Source organism: Balaenoptera acutorostrata, chromosome 21 (assembly GCF_949987535.1).
Source record: "Balaenoptera acutorostrata chromosome 21, mBalAcu1.1, whole genome shotgun sequence".
Lineage (NCBI taxonomy): Eukaryota > Metazoa > Chordata > Mammalia > Artiodactyla > Balaenopteridae > Balaenoptera > Balaenoptera acutorostrata.
The window spans coordinates 33,183,233-33,204,868 of NC_080084.1; the positions used below are offsets into that span (position 1 = coordinate 33,183,233).

At 40.7% G+C, this 21,636-nt stretch overlaps 1 protein-coding gene and 1 long non-coding RNA gene across 7 annotated transcripts in view; one reads left to right on the top strand and one right to left on the bottom strand.

Moving 5' to 3' along the window:
- The window catches only part of MCPH1 (microcephalin 1), a 273,679-nt gene that overhangs the window by 232,017 nt on the left and 20,026 nt on the right, over positions 1 to 21,636 (top strand). For 3 of the 6 annotated variants that reach the window (XM_057537235.1, XM_057537229.1, XM_057537230.1), the window contains one exon: positions 799 to 1,175. The exons of 1 other annotated variant lie outside the window; for it this stretch is intronic. In XM_057537235.1, coding sequence (XP_057393218.1) covers positions 799 to 921 — 123 coding nt within the window. In that variant the 3' untranslated portion in view covers positions 922 to 1,175. Of the gene's footprint in view, positions 1 to 149; positions 283 to 798; positions 1,176 to 8,415; positions 8,456 to 21,636 lie in introns of those variants that run through there. 2 more of the 6 variants (XM_057537231.1, XM_057537233.1) reach the window with 2 other exon arrangements.
- Positions 1 to 21,636, bottom strand: part of LOC103002053 (uncharacterized) — a 157,377-nt gene that overhangs the window by 36,572 nt on the left and 99,169 nt on the right. The window lies entirely within an intron of this gene.

Here is a 21,636-nt window from a genome sequence, read left to right on the forward strand (position 1 = left end):
ACCTCCTGTGTGGAAGTGCATTTGTAGCGGGAGGGCTGTGATTAAATACTGGGGCACCGGCTTGAGCTGTAACTAAGATAAGCTATTTTTTTTCTTTTATTCATAAAAGAAACCCATTTTTTCTGCTTTGTATCTCACAACCATCACAGCTTTCCATGTCCTATCACTCATCACCCTGACTTCATAAGGTCCTTCGAATATACAGTAATTGTTCACCCTCTGGATAATAACAGGAATCAAGAAGTTAACCTTAATTTGTCCGTCAGTCAGCACCGACAATCCGCTGCACATCTCTCTCATTCCAGCAGCAGCAGGAGGGTCGGAAGCAGCCCGCCACCCAGCATGGAGACTGAAGGGCCTGCCTGGGGCCGGCCACAGGCACAGCTGCGTTGGCCTCTTCCCCCGCACCTGTGGCTCATCCCGGGCCAGGGCACTTCATGGGATTTTCATAAAATAATGGAGTTATTTATACTCCGCCTTCTACCAAAGAGTACTTGCTGTAGCTGAGATTAGAGTTTGGATCTCCCACATCGTGACGTTCTGCCATGAAGGGCATGCCCTGTGTGTGCTACATCTAATGCGATACGTGATGACTGAGCATCTGAGATGTGGCTGGTGTGACTGAGGAACTGAATCATGTATGTTATTTTACTTCATTTTAAACAGCCACATGTGCCGTATGGACCATGCTGCCCAGGACCACTGACGATTTTAAACATGATCTGTGTATCTGTGATGAGTGTGTCGTCTTACCATGTGCTGGCCACTGTCAGTGCTAACCTGCTTCTCTTCCTCTAGACTCACTCACTCAGCACAAGGTCTGGGCCTCAGAGAACCGCCCGCTGCTGCCGTGAAGGAGACGCCGATCAACCCATGGCTGCTGCTAACAGCCCGCCCCGTCGTCCTCGGACGCTCAAGTGAGGGGAGGGGTGGACGCAGGAAGGGTGCCCTTCTATACCGTCACGTTTGCCGCCTGTGGGTGTTGTGGTTTTCACGTGAAGCAAGCTCCTTCGTGCGGCTTTCTGATGCCTGAGTGTGTGTCTCAGAGAAGCACTGACCCGCCCTGTTGGGCCTTTTCTATTAAAGCCGGACTGTGTGTCCTTGTGATCATAATTGAGAGGCCCCAGAACCTTTGTCATTGCAGTGCCATACTGTTGAATAAAGGATGGAAATTACATTGTTTTATTACCGAGAACAAGGAGCCCCCTGAGTGTCTACGTTTCTTTATTAACGTATCACCTACTAGGTATGAAGGATGTTGGTCCGTTATCACCTTATGTACCTGAGATTCTTCTCAAAATAATCATGAGGACAGGCGTGAGGAGCTGCAATTAATGATAATTAGTGCCATCAAAGGAGCCCCGCTTGTGCAAGCTTAGTTTCTGGTGAGGAGAGCATCACCCACAAGAGACCAGGGCCCCTGCAGGCTGCCAGGACGCTCGCCATCCCCTGCCAGAAACGGGCATTTGGGCCAAATCGTACACACGCTGGCTGGTCACCGTGTGTAGGAGAGAGATGCTAAATCCCAGCAAGGCTGAAGGTGCCAGTTAAGACTCCCTCGTGGTACTGTTCCCTCCGCGTTGTGCATCTGTCACTCTTCTCAGCTGCTCTTTCTACCTCAAACAAATGTCAAGTCCCTCAGCAAATACGAGGGATCAACTTCTAGAATAACCCTCCTAGAAGGGCAGTAACGATGCACATGGAAATAAGAAGGGTTTTCTCTTGGTGTTAATATAACGTGTACCCCAAGTCCCCTCGTAATACTGCTGCCTCAACAATGTTGAGCCTCAGCGCAGCTCGGCAGGCCGGAGGCCTTCCCCCCACCTTGTAAATCCCGTGTCACTACACCCACTGCCTCCTGGGCTTGGCGACTTTGAGGCTCAGGTATCAATACTATGGCAGAGCTCCCATCGCACCAAAAGTTCCCGAGGCGGCTGACAAAATTGTGTGGACTCCCGGTGGAGACGAGCCACAAAGAACTCCATCCCACGGCCACACCAGCCACAGAGTGCCACCCAGGTCACGTGTCCACCCAGGCCTGCATCCTCACAGCTAAGATTCCTGATGCCAGCCTGCCAGGAGCCACTGAAGATTCTCTCTCTAAAAGCTAATCTCTTATGAGGACACATTTGTGCCTGGCTTTAAGCATTTTCTATGTGGTACCTCATTTGATCCTGCCAACAATCCTAAAAGTTAGTTACTAGAGGTTTGCAACCCCTTACCCAAAACACATAGGGCTAAAAGTGTCTCAGAATTCTGAATTTTTTTTTTTTAATTTTGAAAGGTATGTGGCTCTCACCGCTTCTATTCAACATTATATCAGAGATTCTACTGAGAGAAGAACGCCAGGAAAGGAATTAAGGGCATACAGACTGGAAATGAAGAAGTAAAACTATTCTCAGATCACATGATACTATATGTAGAAAATTATAAGGAATTAAAGAAAAAAGTAGATTAAGCATGTTTATCAAGATTACAGAATACAAATCTATATACAAAGCTAACTGATTTGTATTTCTATATACTATCAATAAACAATTCAAAAATGGAATTAAGAATACAATTCCATTTACAGTATCATGTAAAAATAAACTAAATAGGAATAAATTTAACAAAAGAAGTATGAGATCTGTATACTTAACAAAACATTTCTCAGAGAAATTAAAGTTCTAAATAAATGGAGAAATATACCAAGTTTATGGATTAGAAGTCGCAATATCGATAAGATGGCTATTTTCCTCAAATTGATCTACAAGTTCAATGTAATCATCAAAATACCAGGTAGATTTTTTTTATAGACTTTGAAAAGCTGGTGCTAAAATGTATATGAAAATGCAAAGAACCCCTAGTAGAAAAAAGTAATTTCTTTAGAAAAAGAATAAAGTTGGGGGATTTATACTACCTAATTTCAAAACTTATTGGCATAAAGGTAGACTACAGATCAAGGGAAGAGGATAGAGAATCTAGGTATAAATCCTCATATTTATGGTCAAGTTGATTTCAACAGAGGTGCCAAGTCAATTCAATGCAGTAGGATAAAACAAAACAAAACAAAACACACTTACATCCTTACCAAACTTACATCCTTACTTCACACACAAAAAGAAAATGCACATGGATCCCTACCTCACACCATACACAAAAATTAACTCAAATGGACCAGAAACCTAACTTAGGGTTTCTCAACCTCAGCACTATTGGCATTTTTGGACCAGATAATTCTGTGCTGCAGGGGCTGTCCTGGGCATTGTACTATGTTTAGCACCATTGCTGGCCTCTATCTATTAGATGCCATTAGCACACCTCACCCAGTTGTGACAGTCCAGACTGTCTTCAGATATCCCCAAATTTCCCCTGGAGAGCAGAATCGTTCCCAGCTGAGAACCACTGACCTAAAATTATAAAATGTCTAGAAGAAAACACAGCAAGAAGTCTTTCTGAAAGGTCAGGCAAAGATTTTTTTAGGTAGGGCACTAAAGGCACAGTTCATAAAAACATAAATTGGAGCTCAAAGTTTTAAAAAGTTTTGCTGTTCAAAAGAAACCATTAAGAAAATTAAAAGACAAGTCAGAGACTAGGAAAAATATTTGTGAAGCATATAGCTGATGAACTGTATCCAGACTATGTAAAGAACTTGAGTGGGCAAAAGACATTTCACACAAACACATATAGAAATGATTACTAAGCACATGAAAAGATGCTCAACATGATTAGTCATTAGAGAAACGCAAAGTAAAAGCACAAGGAGACGCTACTACGCACCCCCGGGAATGGCTGCAGCCAACAGTTGTGACAATACAAGAGTTGACCAGCACGTGGAGAATCTAGGACTCCCATGCACTGCTGGCTGCATCATTTTGCAGTTTGGTTTAAAAACTAAGCATACACCTGCCATATGACGCAGCAACGTCACTCCTAGGTATGTACCCAAGAGAAATGAAAACGTGCCTGCACAAGGACGTGTACGCAAATGTTCACAGCAACATTATTCACGCCAGCCAAAAGCTAGAAGCAATCCGTCAACTGATAAATGGATACACAAAATGTGCTATATCCATACCATGGATTGCTACTCAGCAATAAAAAGGAGCAAACAACTGATACAGACAACAACCTGGACCAACCCCAAGAACATGGTAGTTGAAAGAAGCCAGACTCAAAAGACTACATAGTGTATGATTCCATTTAGACAAAATTTCTAGAGAAGATAAAATTATAGAGACAAAAAAACAGATCACTGGTTTCCTGCTGCTGGGGGTAGAAGTGGGAATAGACATTTTGGAGTGATGGAAATATTCTAAAACTCGACTGTGATTTTAGTTGTAAAACTGTATACATTTACTAAAATCGTTGAACAGTACACTTGCCATGGGTAAATTTTTATGGTGCATGAATTATACACTAATAAATTAATTTTGTTAAAAAACTATGTGGCAACCTTGGAGCTGTGCCTCTCGGATCCCACTTTAAGAAAGAATCTTCTAGGACTTCCCTGGTGGCGCAGTGGTTAAGAATCCGCCTCCCAATGCAGGGGACATAGGTTCGAGCCCTGGTCTGGGAAAATCCCACATACCGCGGAGCAACTAAGCCTGTGCGCCACAACTACTGAGCCCACGCGCCACAACTACTGAGCCCATGAGCCTAGAGCCCATGCTCCACAACAAGAGAAGCCACTGCAATGAGAAGCCTGCGCACCGCAACGAAGAGTAGCCCCCGTTGGCCACAACTAGAGAAGCGCCTGCGCGCAGCAACAAAGACTCAGTGCAGCCCAAAATAAATAAATTTTTTAAAAAGAGAAAGAATCTTCTGCTCAGCTGGAATGAATACAGTTAGCTGATGGCTGTTAGTGTCTTAAAGATCCACCTCAGCTTTCAAGCCGAGACCACTCTCTTCCTGGGCGGTCATCCCCGGGCAAGGATCGGGCCCAGCAGGCATCAGGGGCCTGGCTAATTCTGCTAATATAAGACCCCTAACAGGCACCCGGGCTCCAGAACCTCCGTCCCCACCTGCAGTGTCTGAGGCCTCTCCGCCATCCTCTCTTCCTTCTCCTGTCCTGTCACAGCTGCGTCCACAAGCGCTCCTTATGAATCCTGCTTCCTCCCATTGGTATTTTTCTCGGGAGTTACCCCCAGCAAACCTCTTGCTCTCTTAACTCCCATCAGTGTCAGCTACCCGAGGCCCCCCCGCCAGCAAGGACTGTGATTCATGTGACCCCCCCCAGGCACTCAGGGGCAGCAGTCTGCAAACTCACATTTCTTCCATGACACATACCACATTGAGTGGAACAGAAAACTATTGATCATCTTGTGTGTTCAGGTCAGATTTTGCCTCTAATTCAAAAAAACCTCTATTTTAGTGCCTTTGGATTTGGGAATTGTGGATTAGGGACTGTGGGACTTGTATTCTTATCTGTGGATACTCTGCTTTCTGGCGATATTACACCAGTGGATGGAAGGACTGGGGTTTGAACACGGAGTCCCTACATGGCACTGCAAGCTCGTCAGGCTTAACTGCAGCTCTGAGAATGTCCAATGGACTGGTAATGATGGATATTTTAAATGTTTACTAACGCCTACCACGTGCAGGTAACTACCCTCATAAAACACAGGTCCTCAAACTCAATCAACGTGTTTCCAAGAAGCTGTAATCCGCGGTTGTTTTCAGCCTTTGTTAAATGGCAAAACCCGTTAAGTGAGGTTGCATGAAAGTTGCAATAGATACAGCAGGTGGCAACAGAACTGCTCCGGTTAAAGAGTGGGGAGGGAAGAGAGGGTTCCTGATCCTTGCCCAAAGATCCATTCCTTCCTCCCCATGGGATCACCGCCGCAGTGCCTCTGTGGATACTTATGGGATCACCTCAAAACCACCACATCCGGTCCAACCCTCCACTTCACTTGCAGAGAAGCTGACACCTTCAACATCACTCAACTAATGAGCAGTAATCTACAAAAACCGTCCAAAATCAGAACTCCCCACTCACAATGGCACAAACTGAAATTGTCAGTGAGTCAGGGACAGCCTTGATCAAACTCAGAAAAGTGCTCTGAAAGGCAAACAACACTGAAAAGTGGAGTCACAAATGGGACTTCATTTGATGTCAGTTAAAGCTGCTTTGTGTCATGCCAGCCACCCCCACTATCTTGTACACCTAGTGCCTCATTTTTTAATAAAGCATTTTCCACCATGCGTTACATTAAACACTATCACCCTCTCGAGTGTTTAGAAGGTGCCATTTAGGGCATCAGAAGATTTAATTTCCAGACAGTTACTGGCAGTCCCGCCGCCGTGTACTTGTGCTTGAAGAGCGTACGAGACAATTCTGAGCTGGCTTCTCGAACTTCAGTGTGAATTCGAATCATCTGGGGATACTGTTAAAGGTAGATTCTGATTCAGTAGATCTGGGTGGGGCCCAAAACGCTGCATTGGTAAAAAGCTGCCAGATGATGTCATGGAAGCTGCTTGAATGGCAAGGATTTGGAATACTCAGAGGGATAACTTTACATACCATTTAGTTCTGTACAGGAATTAATGACCTGGAGATTTTAATGTCTTTTTTAAACCAAATTGCTGGTTCTAGCCGTGTGTTGCAAACACGCTGTAAAATTCAATCAAGGTATTTCTTTGAAAATGCTTAGGGCAGTGACTCTCAACCCTGACAGAACATCAGAATCACCTGAGGGGGTTTAAAAATACACAAACACCAAGGATTCTGATTTAACTTGTCTGGGCATCCATATATTTGGGTGGGGGGGGATGGTATTTGTCTGTTTAGTTCTGTGCAGTTTTTTGTTTTGTTTAATTTTTGAATTTTATTTATTTTTTTATACAGCAGGTTCTTATTAGTCATCAGTTTTATACACATCAGTGTATACATGTCAATCCCAATCGCCCAATTCATCACACCACCATCCCCACCCCCCTTGGTGTCCATATGTTTGTTCTCTACATCTGTGTCTCAACTTCTGCCCTGCACACCGGTTTTATCACGTGTGAGGTTCACCTATCAACCACCACAGTGAAGATAGAGACCACCTCCATCACAATGATCCCTCGTGACCACATTCCCCTTTGTAACCACACCTACTTACCCCACTTCCTTAACTCCTGGCAACCAGTAATCTGTTTTCCATTTCTACAACTTTGTCCTTTCAAGAATGTTATGTAAATGGAATGGAATGTTGTGTAAATGGAATCATACAATATGTATCCTTTGGCATCGGCTTTTATCCCTCAGCAAAATTCTCTGATAACTCATCTATGCTGTGTGTATCAACAGTTGGTAACTTTTTATTGTTGAGCAGTACCCCATGGCATGTATACTTAACTATTAAACTATCCCAAGTTTACTTAACTTTTCACCCCTTGAAGAGGGTGAAGACATGCCCCAGGCCAGTGTGATGTTCATGTATCAACTTGACTGGATCATGTGATGCCCAGATATTTGGTCAAACATCATTCTGGGTGTGTCCATGAGGATGTACCTGGGTGAAATTAACATTTGCATCGGTAGACTGAGTAAAGCAGGTTGCCCTCCCCACTGTGGGTGGGCCTCATCCAATCAGTTGAAGGCCTGGCTAGAACAAAAAGGCTGAACCTCCTTAATAAGGCGAATCTCCTCCTGCCTGACTGCCTTGAACTGAGACATCCATCTTTTCCTGCCTTTGGACTCAAACTGAAACATCTTCTCTTCTTGGGTCTCAAGCCTGCAGGCGTTCAGACTGGAGCTCACACCACCAGCTCCCCTGGGTCTACAGCCTGCCAAATGTGGATCTTGAGACTCTCCAGCCTCCATCAGCACACAAGCCAATTCCTTACAATAAATGTCTCCTGTTGGTTCTGTGTCTCTGGAGGACCTTGACTAATACACTCAGTGTGTGACACAAAGTAGGTATTTGAATATTTGCCGAACCTGGATTTGAATCCGTGGGGAGTTGACAAGCCCTTCAAGTCTTTGAAGGAAGTATGGTGGCATATTGTGGTGTCTAAGCAGCTTGGCGGGGTGGGATGGAGGGTCAAGTGTTGACGGGGTGGGTGGGGGAGCAGAGCCCAGTCTGTCATCTCCCTCCACCAAGGATGGTTCCTGGAGCAGGATGAACACTGGGGCCTACACTCTGACCCGGGTGAAGCCGTCAGGCACACGGTTCACCAGCCCAGAGAGAATCCACAGAGTATCATGGAACCTCTTGGTAAAACTGGGTTCTAGTCTTCACCTACCACTTGGTAGAACCAGGGCAGGTTGACTTAAGAATCCTGGGAGTCAGGGAAGTTATGTGTAAAGTGGTGATGATTCTGCACTTACTGCACATGTCATAATAATACAGGGGTCTTTGTAAGGATCAGAAGAAGGTGTGAAAGGTCTTCATAAGCCACCAGGCACTATGAAAATGTGACCTATGACTATTCTTGTTCTAACAGAAACACAGGCGCTGGTTTGCATTAATCATGAGGAAACAAAAATCAGAAGAAATTGCTGAGGTGTCTGAGAATAAACCACTGGCAGAGTTTCTCAGAGCACTGAGCAGGACCTTCTGGCCCAGGGTCACCAGCAATGCCGACTCCTGAGCCACTTCAGAGGACCAAATCAGGACCCCTGGGAGGAGTGACTAGTTAAACCTAAAGTTTGAAATCTCTCAGGTCTGCTCTTTAAAGGGAATGCAATAACATCCAGTGCTCCTGGATGTGGTCAGGCCAGTGAGGGTGAAACCAATATTCTACGCTGATCTTTGGGAAGGAAAGGAAAACAAGGGTATTTACTGTGAAGCATTAAAAAATTAGTTCCAAAGCATGAAACTAAAGCAAAACGTGTAAATATCCACCTCTCCATGAAATAGCTCTATTTTACAAAATGTGTCATTCTGTATTGTGTAGAGGATCAATGTAGGTTGATAACTAAAATAAATAGCAAGCTTATCTCTCCTGTGTTTATATTTAAAGCCACTATTTTATTTCATGTAACAAGTGGTGACTTAATTGCAGATACAGTGAAAAAATGATCATAAACATTTTTGTGTTCTCGTCATTACTTCCTTACACATAACCTTTCCCTTAGTTAGAGAGAATCATATTGAGGAGAATAAGCTTTATTTAGGAAGAATGCAAGGAAAATAGATAATGGCCAAGTTTTTGACTTCCAAAATATTGGGGAAGAAATAGAATAGGCTTAATAACATAAAAACACTTCTGCTGCAACATATCTAGAAAACTAAAGAAAAATATTACAAACTTCTTTATAAATGTATTGCAGAGCCCCTATAAAAGAAAGGAAATTTCCAGTGGGTGGGAATCAGAAAGGAGCCATAACCTGAGAACCACCTGAGTCTGAGGGCTGAAGGCTGCTGCCCAGGAACGGGGGTGGGGAGAGTGGGCTCTGGGAAGCAGGGGCTTGTGTGTAACGGAAAACAGGGTCAGCAGATGAGGTTATGGGCCTGTGTTAGTGAGTGGTATTGGAGTGGAGACCCTCCAGGTAAAACTGAAATTCTGTCCAGTACACACTCAGTGAAGGAGACTAGGAAAAAATTCTATACTAGTTGACAAGCTAGACTATCTGGCTTGGAGTTCCAATCAAGGAGAAAAAAAATCATTCTTTTCATACCATGTTTTATGAACTAAAATTAGAAAAGCAATGACACGAGTATAAAAACTGTACTTATAAGTTTGAAAACATACTTACAAATGATTGATATATAAAAGAAAGCATAATGGAAATAAATAAGATAATATTTAGACCTGAAGTAAAAACTCCTTGCTTCAGCTAAAGCAAGATTTAGAGGGAAATATATAGCTCTAATTGCTTACGTTAGTAAAGAAAAAAATCACTACAAACTAATTAGCTAAATATTCAACAAAAGAGGTTGGGAAAAGAACTATATAGTAAATTAAAGAAGCGACAGGAAGGAAATAATAAAGCTAATAGAAATTAACAAAATAAAAATAAAGAAATGAAAGAATTCATCCAACAAAAGGTGATTCTTTGGAAACACTGATAAAATAGGTAAATTTCCAAAAGCCTAATCAAGCTAATTAACATCATAAAAACAGAAGAAGGCAGTGTGAAACTCACCAGTAATGTTATATAGTCAAAGATTCTGTAATATGATAATGGTGCTGTGTAATTCACTTAAAACTCCACTTTAGGTTTAAAAAAATGTAGCAAAAATAACCATAACTACAATAATCTGTTATTAGTTATACAATATAAAAATACATAAATTGAATCATCAATAACCTAAAATGTGAGGTGGGGAAAGGTAAAAATGTAAAGCATAAGAACTCTATTTAGGTTAAGCTGTTATTAGTTTAAAACAGGGTGTTATAATTTTAAGATATTTTATGTAAGCCTCATGGTCACCATAAGGGAAAAACCTGTAGTAATTACAGAAAAACATAATAAAGAAGACAAAGCACAGTGATACTACAAGACATCAAAACACACACAAAAAGCAGGATAGGGCTTCCCTGGTGGCGCAGTGGTTGAGAATCTGCCTGCCAATGCAGGGGACATGGGTTCAAGCCCTGGTCTGGGAAGATCCCACATGCCGCGGAGCAGCTAGGCCCGTGAGCCACAATTACTGAGCCTGTGCGTCTGGAGCCTGTGCTCCGCAACAAGAGAGGCCACGATAGTGAGAGGCCCGCGCACCGCGATGAAGAGTGGCCCCCGCTTGCCGCAACTAGAGAAAGCCCTCGCACAGAAACGAAGACCCAACACAAGCCATAAATAAATAAACAAATAAATAAAAATTTAAAAAAAAAAAAAAAAAAAAAAGCAGGATAGGATTCAAGGAAGAATGGGTCTACAAAACAACCAGAAAAGAAGACCAAAATGGCAAGAGTAAGTCTTTAGGTATCAGTAGTTACTTTAAATATAAACAGATTATATTTCCCAACCAAAGATATAAAATAGCTGGAAGGATAAAAAGAACAAGATCCAACAATACACTGCCTACAAGAAATTCATTTTACTGTTAAGACATACATAAACTGAGAATGAAGAGCTGGGAAAAGATATTTCAAGCACATGGTAACCAAAAAATAGCAGAGGTAACTATACTTATGCCAGATAAAATAGACTTTAAATTTAAAATGGTAAAAAAGCCAAAGAAAGTCAGTATATAATGATAAAGGAGCCAATATATCAGGAAGACATAACAATTTTAAGTATTAATGCATCCAACATCAGAGCACCTAAATACATAAAGCAAAAACTAACAGAGCCAAAAGGAGAAATAAACAGCAATATAATAATGATTGGGGACTTTAATATCCCATTCTTGACAATGGATAGAGTATCCAGACAGAGAATCAGTAAGAAAACAGCAGACTTAAGCAACACCTTATGAAGGTAATAGACATATACTGAACATTCTATCTGACAACAGCAGAATACATGTTCTTCTGACATGCACATGAAACATTTTCTAGAACAGGCCATGTATTAGGTCACAAAACAAGTCTTAGCAAATTCAAGAAGACTGAAATTAGTCAAGTATCTTCTCTGACCAAAATGGTATAAAACTAGAAATCAATAAGAGGAAAACTGAACATTTTACAAATACATGGAGAGTAAGCAATACTCTTCTGATCAATGAATCAGAGAAGAAATTAAAGGAGAAATAAAGTATCTTGAGACAAACAAAAATGGAAACATAACACACCAAAACTTATGGGATGCAGCAAAAGCTGTTCTAAGAAGGAAGTTTATAGCAATAAATGCCTACATTAAGAAGAAATATCCCAAATAAACAATGTAACTCTATGCCTTAAGCAACAAGAAAAAGAACAACAAACTGAGACCATAGTTAGCAGAAGGAAATAAATAATAAAGATTAGAGCAGACATAAATGAAATAGAGAACAGGAAAACAACAGAAAAGATTAACCAAAATAAGAATTGGTTCTTTGAAAAGATAAAATTGACAAATCTTTAGCTAGACTAACCAAAGGAAAAAGAGAGAGGAGCCAAATCAATAACTTATAAATGAAAAATAGACATTACAAATGATAGCACAAAATTACAAAGATCATAATAGGCTACTATGAACAACTATACACCAACAAACTGGAAAACTTAGAAGAAATGGAAAAATTCTTAGAAACATACAAACCACCAAGACTGAAGTGGGAAGAAACAGAAAGTCTGAATAGACCAATTATTAGTAAGGAGATTGAATCAGTAATCAAAAATGTCCCAACAAAGAAAAGTCCAGGACCAGATGGCTTCACTGGTGAATTTTACAAACATTTGAAGAATTAACATCAATCTTTCTCAAACTCTTTCAAAATATCAAAGAGGAGGAAATCCTTTAAACTCATTTTAGGAAGCCAGCACTAGCCTGATACTAAAACCAGGTAAGGACACTACCAGAAAAGAAAACCATAGGCTAATATCCCTCATGAATATAGATGCAAAAGTTCTGCAAACTGAATTCAGTAGCACATTAAAAGGATCATTTACCATGACCAAGTGGGCTTTATCCCTCATGTGTAAGGATGTTTCAACATAAACAAATCAGTGTGATATATCATGTTGATAGAATGAAAGAAAAAATCATATGATCATTGCAGTTGACACAGAAAAAGCATTTGACAAAATTCAACATCTCTTTATGATTTAAAAAAACTCCAACAAATTAGGTACAGAAGGAACATACCTCAACATAATAAACAACATATATAACAAGCTCACAGTTAATACCGCTCAATGGTGAAATGTTGAAAGCTTTTCCTCTAAGATCAGGAACAAGACAAGGATGCCCACTCTCACCACCCTGTTTAACATAATACTGGAAGTTCTTGCCAGATCAATCAGGCAAGAAAAGAAATAAAAGACATTAGAATTGGAAAGGAAGAATAAAATAGTCTCTATTTGCAGATGGTATAATTTTATATGTAGAAAATCCCGAAGACTCCACCCAAAAACTGTTATATCTAAACAACAAATTCAATAAAATTGGAGGATACAAAATTAACATACAAAAATCAGTAGTGTTTCTGTACACTAACAACAAATTATCTGAAAAAGAAATCAAGAGGGCCTCCCTGGTGGCGCAGTGGTTAAGAATCCGCCTGCCAATGCAGGGGACAGGGGTTCAAGCCCTGGTCTGGGAAGATCCCACATGTCACGGAGCAACTAAGCCTGTGCACCACAACTACTGAGGCTGCGTGCCACAACTACAGAAGCCTACGCAACTAGAGCCCGTGCTCCACAACGAGAGAAGCCACCACAATGATAAGCCCATGCACCACAACAAAGAGCAGCGCCCGCTGGCCGCAACTAGAAAAAGCCCACCCACAGCAATGAAGACACAATGCAGCCAAAAATTAATTAATTAATTAATTTTAAAAAAAAGAAATCAAGAAAACGATCCCATTTACAATGGCATCAAAACAATAAAATTCTTAGGAATAAACTTAACCAAAAAGTTGAAAGATCTCTACTCTGAAAACTACAAGCCATTGATGTTTAAAAATTAAAGACAAATAAATGGACAGGTGTCCTGTGTTCCTGGATTGGAAGAATTAGTAATATTAAAATGTCAATATTACCAAAAGCCAGCTATATATTCAGTGCAATCCCTATCAAAATTTCAATGGCATTTTTTTTTTACAGAAGTAAAAAAACAATCCTGAAGGCTGTATGAAACCACAAAAGATGCCAAATAGCCAAAGCAGTCTTGTGAAAGAACAACAAAGCAGGAGGCATCACACTTCCCAATTTCAAGCTATACTATAGAACAGTATGGTACTGGTATAAAAACAAATAGATCAATGAAACAGAATCAGGAGCCCAGAAATAAATCCAAGCATATATGGTCAACTGATATTTGACAAAGGAACCAAGAATACTCAATGGAGAAAAGACAGTCTCCAATAAATGGTCCTGGGATAATTGGATATTCACATGTAAAACAATGAAATTTGACCTCTATCTTACACCACTCAAAAATTAACTCTAAATGGATTGAAGACTTGAATGTAAGACTTGAAACCACGAAACTCCTAGAAGAAAACATAGGAAAAAAAAAAGCTCCTTGATATGAGTCTTGGCAATGATTTCTTGGGTATGACACCTAAAGCACAAGCAACAAAATAAAAAATTAACAAGTGGGACTACATCAAACTAAAAAGCTTCTGCACAGGAAAACAATCAACAAAGTGAAAAGACAATCTATGGAATGTGAAAAATTGCTTACAAACCATATATTTAAGATAATATCAAAAATATATAACAAATTCGTATGACTCAAAGCAAAAAGATGAATAATCCAATTTAAAAATGGGCTGATGATCTGAATACACATTTTTACAAAGACAACATATAACTGACCAACAGGTACAATGAAAAGGAGCTCAACATCACTAGTCATTAGGGAAATGAAAATCAAAACCACAATGAGATATCGCCTCACACCTGTTAGAATGGTTGTCATAAAAAGATAAGAGATAATAGATGTATTGATAGATGAGGATGTGGAGAAAAGGGAACCCTTGTGCATTGTTGGTGGGATTGTAAACTGGTACAACCACTATGGATAACTGCATAGAGGATCCTCAAAAAATTAAAAATAAAATAGCCATATGACCCAGTAATCCCATTTCTGGGTATACATCCAAAGAAAATGAAATCATTATCTCAAAGAGGTATCTCACCCCATGTTCACTGCAGCCAAGATATGGAAACAACCTAAGTGTCCATTGATGAATGAATAAAGAACATGTGATACATATATATACAATGGAATATTATTCAACTGTGAAAAACTAGGATATCCTTCCATTTGTGACAGTATGGATGGAACTTGAGCATTATGCTTTGTGAAATAAGTCAGACAGAGGAAGAAGGATACTGTATGATCTCACTTATATGTGGAATCAGAAAGAAAAAAAAAACTCAAAGCAAAAGACCTAGTTTGCGGTTTCTAGAGGTTGGGGGCAGGGGCATGGGAAGATTGGAGGAAGGTGGTCAAAAGGTAGAAACTTCCAGTTATAAGAGAAATAGGACTACAAATATAATGTACAACACGCTGACTACAGCTCACACTGCTGTATGATACATATGAAAGTTAAGAGAGTAAATCACAAGGAAATTTTCTTTTTTGCTTTCTCTCTTTACTGTATCTATATGTGATGATGGATGCTACCTAAACTTATTGCAGTAATCATTTCACAATATATGTAAGTAAACCATTATGCTGTAAATCTTAAATTTACAGTGAGGTATGTCAATTATATCTCAAAATAACTGGAAAAGATTAAAATAAAGAAATGAAATCATCTATTCATCAAAAGATCACTGAGAACACTGTTAAAATAAGTAACTCTCTGAAAGCTTAATCAAGGAAGAAAAAAGAAAGTAATAAAAATAATACTAGACTTGAAAAGGGAAACACACACACATATACACAACTCTAATTTTTCAAATTTGAAGTATTTTGAAAACGTTTATGAAATTGATAATAAACAACTGATAGAAAACCAGAGAAAGTTGATCTAATATTATATTAGAAATGAGTAGACATAATTCAGCAAAAATAGGCTGACACCAAAAATCAAAAGTATAATAACAGTAGAGAATAGAATATAAGCATGTGCCACGCAAACCTCTGTCTGTAAGAAAAAATAAAAGATAGCCACTGGAGAAGGTGTGGAGCAAAGGGAACCCTCCTCCACTGTTGGTGGGAATGTAAGGTGGTGCAGCCACTGTGGAAAACAGTGTGAAGGTTCCTCAGAAAACTAAAAATAGAATTACCATATGATATAGCAATCCCACTCCTGGGCATATACCTGGACAAAACTATAATTCAGAAAGATGCATGCAACCCTATATTCATAGCAGCACTATTTACAATAGCCAAGACATGGAAGCAGCCTTAATGTCCATCGACAGATGAATGGATAAAGAAGATGTGGTACATATATACAGTGGAATAGTACTCAGCCATAAAAATAATGAAATAATGCCATTTACAGCAATGTGGATGCAACTAGAGATTATCATACTAAGGGAAGTATGTCAGAAAGAGAAAGACAAGTACCATATATCACTTATATGTGGAATCTAGAATATGGCACAAATGAACCTATCTACGAAACAGAAACAGAATCACAGACATAGAGAACAGACTTGTGGTTTCCGGGGGTTGGGGGGGGAGGAGAGGGAGGGATGGAGTGGGAGTTTGGGATTAGCAGATGCAACTAGTATATATAGGATGGATAAACAACAAGATCCTACTGTAAAGCACAGGGAACTATATCCAATCTCCTGGGATAAACCATAATGGAAAAGAATATTTTAAAAAAGAATGTATATATGTGTAAAACTGAGTCACTTTGCTGTACAGCAGAGATTGGCACAATACTGTAAATATACTTCAATTAAAAAAAAAGATAGCCAATATAGGTTAATCTCAGACATATATTTTATTTGCCTACAATTTGGGGGGGGAACCTTTTCAGCAAGACTGCACAGGTAAGGAGCAAAATAGGACAGTCTCAGTCATCAAACATTTCTTATTAATTGCTGGTGGGAATGCAAACCAGTACAGCCACTTTGAAAGACAATTTGGCCATTTCTTATAAAACTGAATATACTCTTACGACATAAACCAGCAGTTACGCTCCTCAGTGTTGACCCAAAGGAACTGAAAATTATGTCCACACAAAAACCTGCATGCAGATGTTTATAGCAGCTTTATTCATATTTGCCAAAATATGGAAACAACCAAAATGTCCTTCAGTAGGTGAATGACTAAACTACAGTAAATGCAGACAATGGAATATTATTCAGCGCTAAAAAGAAATGAGCTATCAAGCCATAAAAAGACAGGGAGGAACATTAAATACTAATTTCCATGTGAAAGAAGGCTACATTCTGTATGACCCCAATAGAGTGGACCCTTGCACAACGTGGGTTTGAACTCTGAGGATCCACTTATACATGGAAATTTTCTTTTTTCGCTAAATACGGATGACAGTACTACACAATCCGCGGTTGCTTGAATCTGCAGATGTGGAACGGCAGACATGGAGAGCTGACTATGATGTTATATGTGAATTTTTGACTTCAGGGATGGTCACTGCCCCCAAGCCCCACATCGTCCAAGGGTCAGGTGTATATCACCTTCTAGAAAAAGGCAAAACTATGGAGATAGTAAAAAGATCAGTGATTGCCAAAATATTAAAAAAATTTTTTTGAAGATTAGTGGTTGCCAGGAGTTGGGGAGAGGAAGGGTGAATAAGTGGGGTACAGAGAATTGTTAGAGCAGAGAAAATACTCTATGACACCATGATGATGAATACATTTCACTAGACATTTGTTTAAACTCACAGAATGTATTGAGTTGGCCAAAAAGTTCGTTCTGGTTTCTCCATAACATCTTATGGAAAAACCTGACCGAACTTTTTGGACAACCCAGTACAACACCAAGAGTGAACCCTAATGTAAACGATGGACTTGTGTGATTATGACGTGTCAATATAGGTTCATCGGTTGTAACAAATGTACCATCTGATGCGGGATGTTGATAATGGGGAGGCTGTGTACTTCAGGGGACACATGGTAAATCTCTGTACCTTTCAGTCTTATGGTGAACCTCAAAGTCCTCTAGAAAGAAAACAAAAACAGTAAACGTTTTACTTCAAGACAGCAATGTAGAAGGACCCCGAATGCATTTCCTGCCACCAGACACATCAAATCTACTGCTACCTACGGGACAATTTCATGTGAAAGAAACCCCGAAACTACATAAGTGACTCCTACCCACCAGGTGAATGAGAGGGGAAAAACACATCCAATCGGTAGGACAGGCTGAGACACAGTCTCACCATGAACCCCACCCTCTGTGCAGCGACCCACAGTCGGGAGGAAACTCACAACCCTTCTCCCTGACGAGTGAAAGGTTTGCACCCCACATCCGGAACCGCAGCTTTTAACACCTGCCCCTGAGAGAGAAAACCGCCAAACATCAAGCTTTAAAAGCCAGTGGGGCTTGTGTCCCCAAGACCCCCAAGGCTATAGAGGTCTGAGAAACACTTCTTGAAAGGCTCATACACAAAGACTCAGACCCCGGCGAGCAGAGCAGAGCAGAGGCAGCCGACTGAAAAGCATCCAGTCTTCCTGTGCAAGAGGCCTATTTGCTTACAGGACGCTTATGGCCTTCAGGGCAGACCTCCAGTTTAACTCACATCCAACAGTCTGACTGAAATATTCTCCAAAGAGTATTGGGGGCTGGGGGGCACCAACTTCCTGACCCCCCCACCCCGACCTCCCTCTGCCTCACTCCAGGTTGCTGGTACCTTCCAGAATGGAGCGTGTGCACTGCATACTCCCGGTGCCCCAGCCCAGGGGTTGCCCCCTGATCGCCTGCTTCCAGTGGCCAGCAGGGCAACATTCACAGGTCCCCCAGGGCTGTAACAATGGAGAAACCACTCTTAACCGGCTACACCCAGGGTACAACAGAGTGGCAGCTGACTGAAAAATGGAGTCTTTCTGCAAAAGAGGCCTGTTAGCTTATCTTCAAAGCTGGGGCTGGAGGGGTAGGCCTCTAATTAAAATCACATTTTAGAGCAGGCTGTAATCCTCTCTTCAGAGGCCCTGGATGGCAGGCACTACATCTGCGCTCTCCCTCTGCTGTATTCAAGGTCATTGGTACCTCCCAAAAAAGAGTGCTTGCATTCATCTAGTACCCTGGGTTTTATGTCCGGTGCCTCAGTTTTTGTGGCCACCCAGTGAGATGCCCCTTCATCACATGGCTCTGGTAGCCAGTGGGGTTATATTCACTGGTCCCATAGGACGGTAACAAATGGAGAAATGGTTCTAAACCAACCATCATCCCCAGGGCACAGTGCAGGGATAAGCAGACAGAAACATACCAGGCGTTCTGTGAAAGAGGACTATTAGCTTATCTTTATAGCTGTGGCTTGAGGGCCAGGATCCTAATTAAACACACAACCAGGGCCCTACCATAATTCTCTCCAGAGACCCAGAGAGGCAACAGCTGATTTCTCCTGGAATGGAACTTGTGTGTACATCTGGTGGCCCATTTATTGTGGCTGCTGCCCAGAGGACACATCCCTTGATGGCCTGGATCTGGCTGCCAGTGGGGCTGGCATTCACAAGTTCAACAAGACAGTAGCAAAGAAACAGATCTTAACTATTACCCCAGGGTTCAGTTAAAAGGGAGTAGATAGAGATGTCCGTATCCCAGTCTTCCCTTTGAAAGAGGTATATATACACATACTTTAAAAGCTGCTTCCTAAGGGTCTGACTTCCAATCACCAAGAATCTTGGTGCTGACTGAGATCCTCCCCTTTGGGATACTGACAGGTCTTAACACACCCTCAACTCCTGGGAGCCACTAATAATAAAGTAGGCTGCTTGAGCAATCACAAAGGTTTGAGTTACAACCAAGAGCTAAGGCAGGGTTGAATGATAAGATTCATCTCCTACAAAAGGATGCTCCTCCAAGAATGAGGGAGGTGGCTGAAAATTTCTCTGAACTGGGGAAGGAAACAGACATCCAGATGCAGGAAGCCTAGAGAGTTCCAAATAAGATGAACCTAAAGAGATGCCCACCAAGACACATTTTAATTAAACAGTCAAAAGTTAAAGACAAAGAGAGAATCTTAAAAGCAACTAAGAGAAAAACAACTTGTTACATACAAGGGAACCCCCATAAGACTATGAGCAGATTTCTCAGCAGAAACTTTGAAGACCAGAAGGAATAGGCATGATATTCAAAGTGCTAAAAGAAAAAATTGCCAACCCATAATACTCTACCTAGCAAAGTCATTCTTTGGAAACGAAGGAGGGATAAAGAGTTTTCCAGACAAGCAAAAGCGAACAGACTTCATCACCACTAGACTGGGCTTACAAGAAAAGTTAAAGAGGCTTCTTTAAGCTGAAATGAGAGGTGTTAATTACTAACAGGAAAACGTATGAAAATATAAATCTCACTGGTAAAGGTAAAAATGTAGTAAAATTCAGAAGATCCAATGTTGTAAAAGTGGTGGGTTAATCACCTATAAAGCTAGTATGAAGATTAAAGGACAAAAGTAGTAGCTCTATTATAACTACAATTTGTCAAGGGATACACAATATAAAAAGATGCAAATTGTGATATCAAAAACATAAAAAGTGGTGGGGAGGAGTAAAAATGTAGAGCATTAGAATGCTTTCAAACAACTTGATATCAGCTTAAAATATAGTTATAAACGTAAGTTATTTTATGTAAGCCTCATGGTAACCAAAAAGAAAAACATACAGTAGATATATACATACATACATCCTCAAATCACAAAAGGAGAGAGCAAGAGAAGAAAGGATCTACAAAAGACATATGTGACAATTAACAACATGGCAGTAAGTACATACCTATCTATAATCATTCTAAATGTAAACAGACTAAATTCTCCAATCAAAAAACGTAGAGTGGCTGAATGAATAAAAAACCAAGACCCATCTTTATACTGCCTACAAGAGACTCATTTTAATTGTAAGGATGGACAAACACACACACACACACACACAAAAAGTGAAGGGATGGAAAATGATATTCCATGCAAGTGGAAACCAAAGAAATCTGGGGTAGCTGTACTTGTATCAGACAAAATAGATTTGATTTAAAATTTTTATTTATTTATTTATTTATTTTTGGCTGCGTTGGGTCTTCGTTGCTGCACACGGGCTTCCTCTAGTTGCAGAGAGCGGGGGCTACTCTTCATGGCAATGCGCAGGCTTCTCATTCCGTGGCTTCTCTTGTTGCAGAGCATGGGCTCACGGGCTTCAGTAGTTGTGGCACGTGTGCTCTAGAGCACAGGCTCAGTAGTTGTGGCACACAGGCTTAGTTGCTCCACAGCATGTGGGACCTTCCTGGACCAGGGATAGAACCCATGTCCCCTGCATTGGCAGGCAGATTCCTAACCACTGTGCCACCAGGTAAGTCCCTAAAATAGACTTTATAACAAAGACTATCTGTTGTAAAAAGAGTATTTATTATATAATGATAAAGTAGCCAATCCAACAAGAGGATATAACATTGCAAATATTCATGCATCTAATATAGGAGCACCTAAATATACAGAGAAAATATTAACAGACATAAAGGTAAAACTGACAGCAATACAATGATAGTGGTGAACTTTAATACCCCACTTTCATCAATAGATAGATCATCCAGACAGAAAATCATTAAGAAAACTCTGGCCTTAAACATATTAGACCAGATGGACTTAACACACATATATAGAAAAATCCATCCAAAAGCAACAGAAACATATTTTTCTTAAGTGTACACAGAAAATTCTCCACGGTGGATCACATGTTATGGTAAAAAAAGAAGTCTTAAGAAAACCGAAATCATATCAAGCATCTTTTCCAACCTCTATGGCAGAAACTAGAAATCAATTATAAGAAGAAAACTGGAAAATTCACAAATACATGGAGATTAAAAAACTGCTAGTGAGGGCTTTCCTGGTGGCGCAGTGGTTGAGAGTCTGCCTGCCAATGCAGGGGACACAGGTTCGAGCCCTGGTCTGGGAGGATCCCACATGCTGTGGAGCAACTGGGCCCGTGGGCCACAACTGCTGAGCCTGCGCATCTGGAGCCTGTGCTCCCAACAAGAGAGGCCGCGATAGTGAGAGG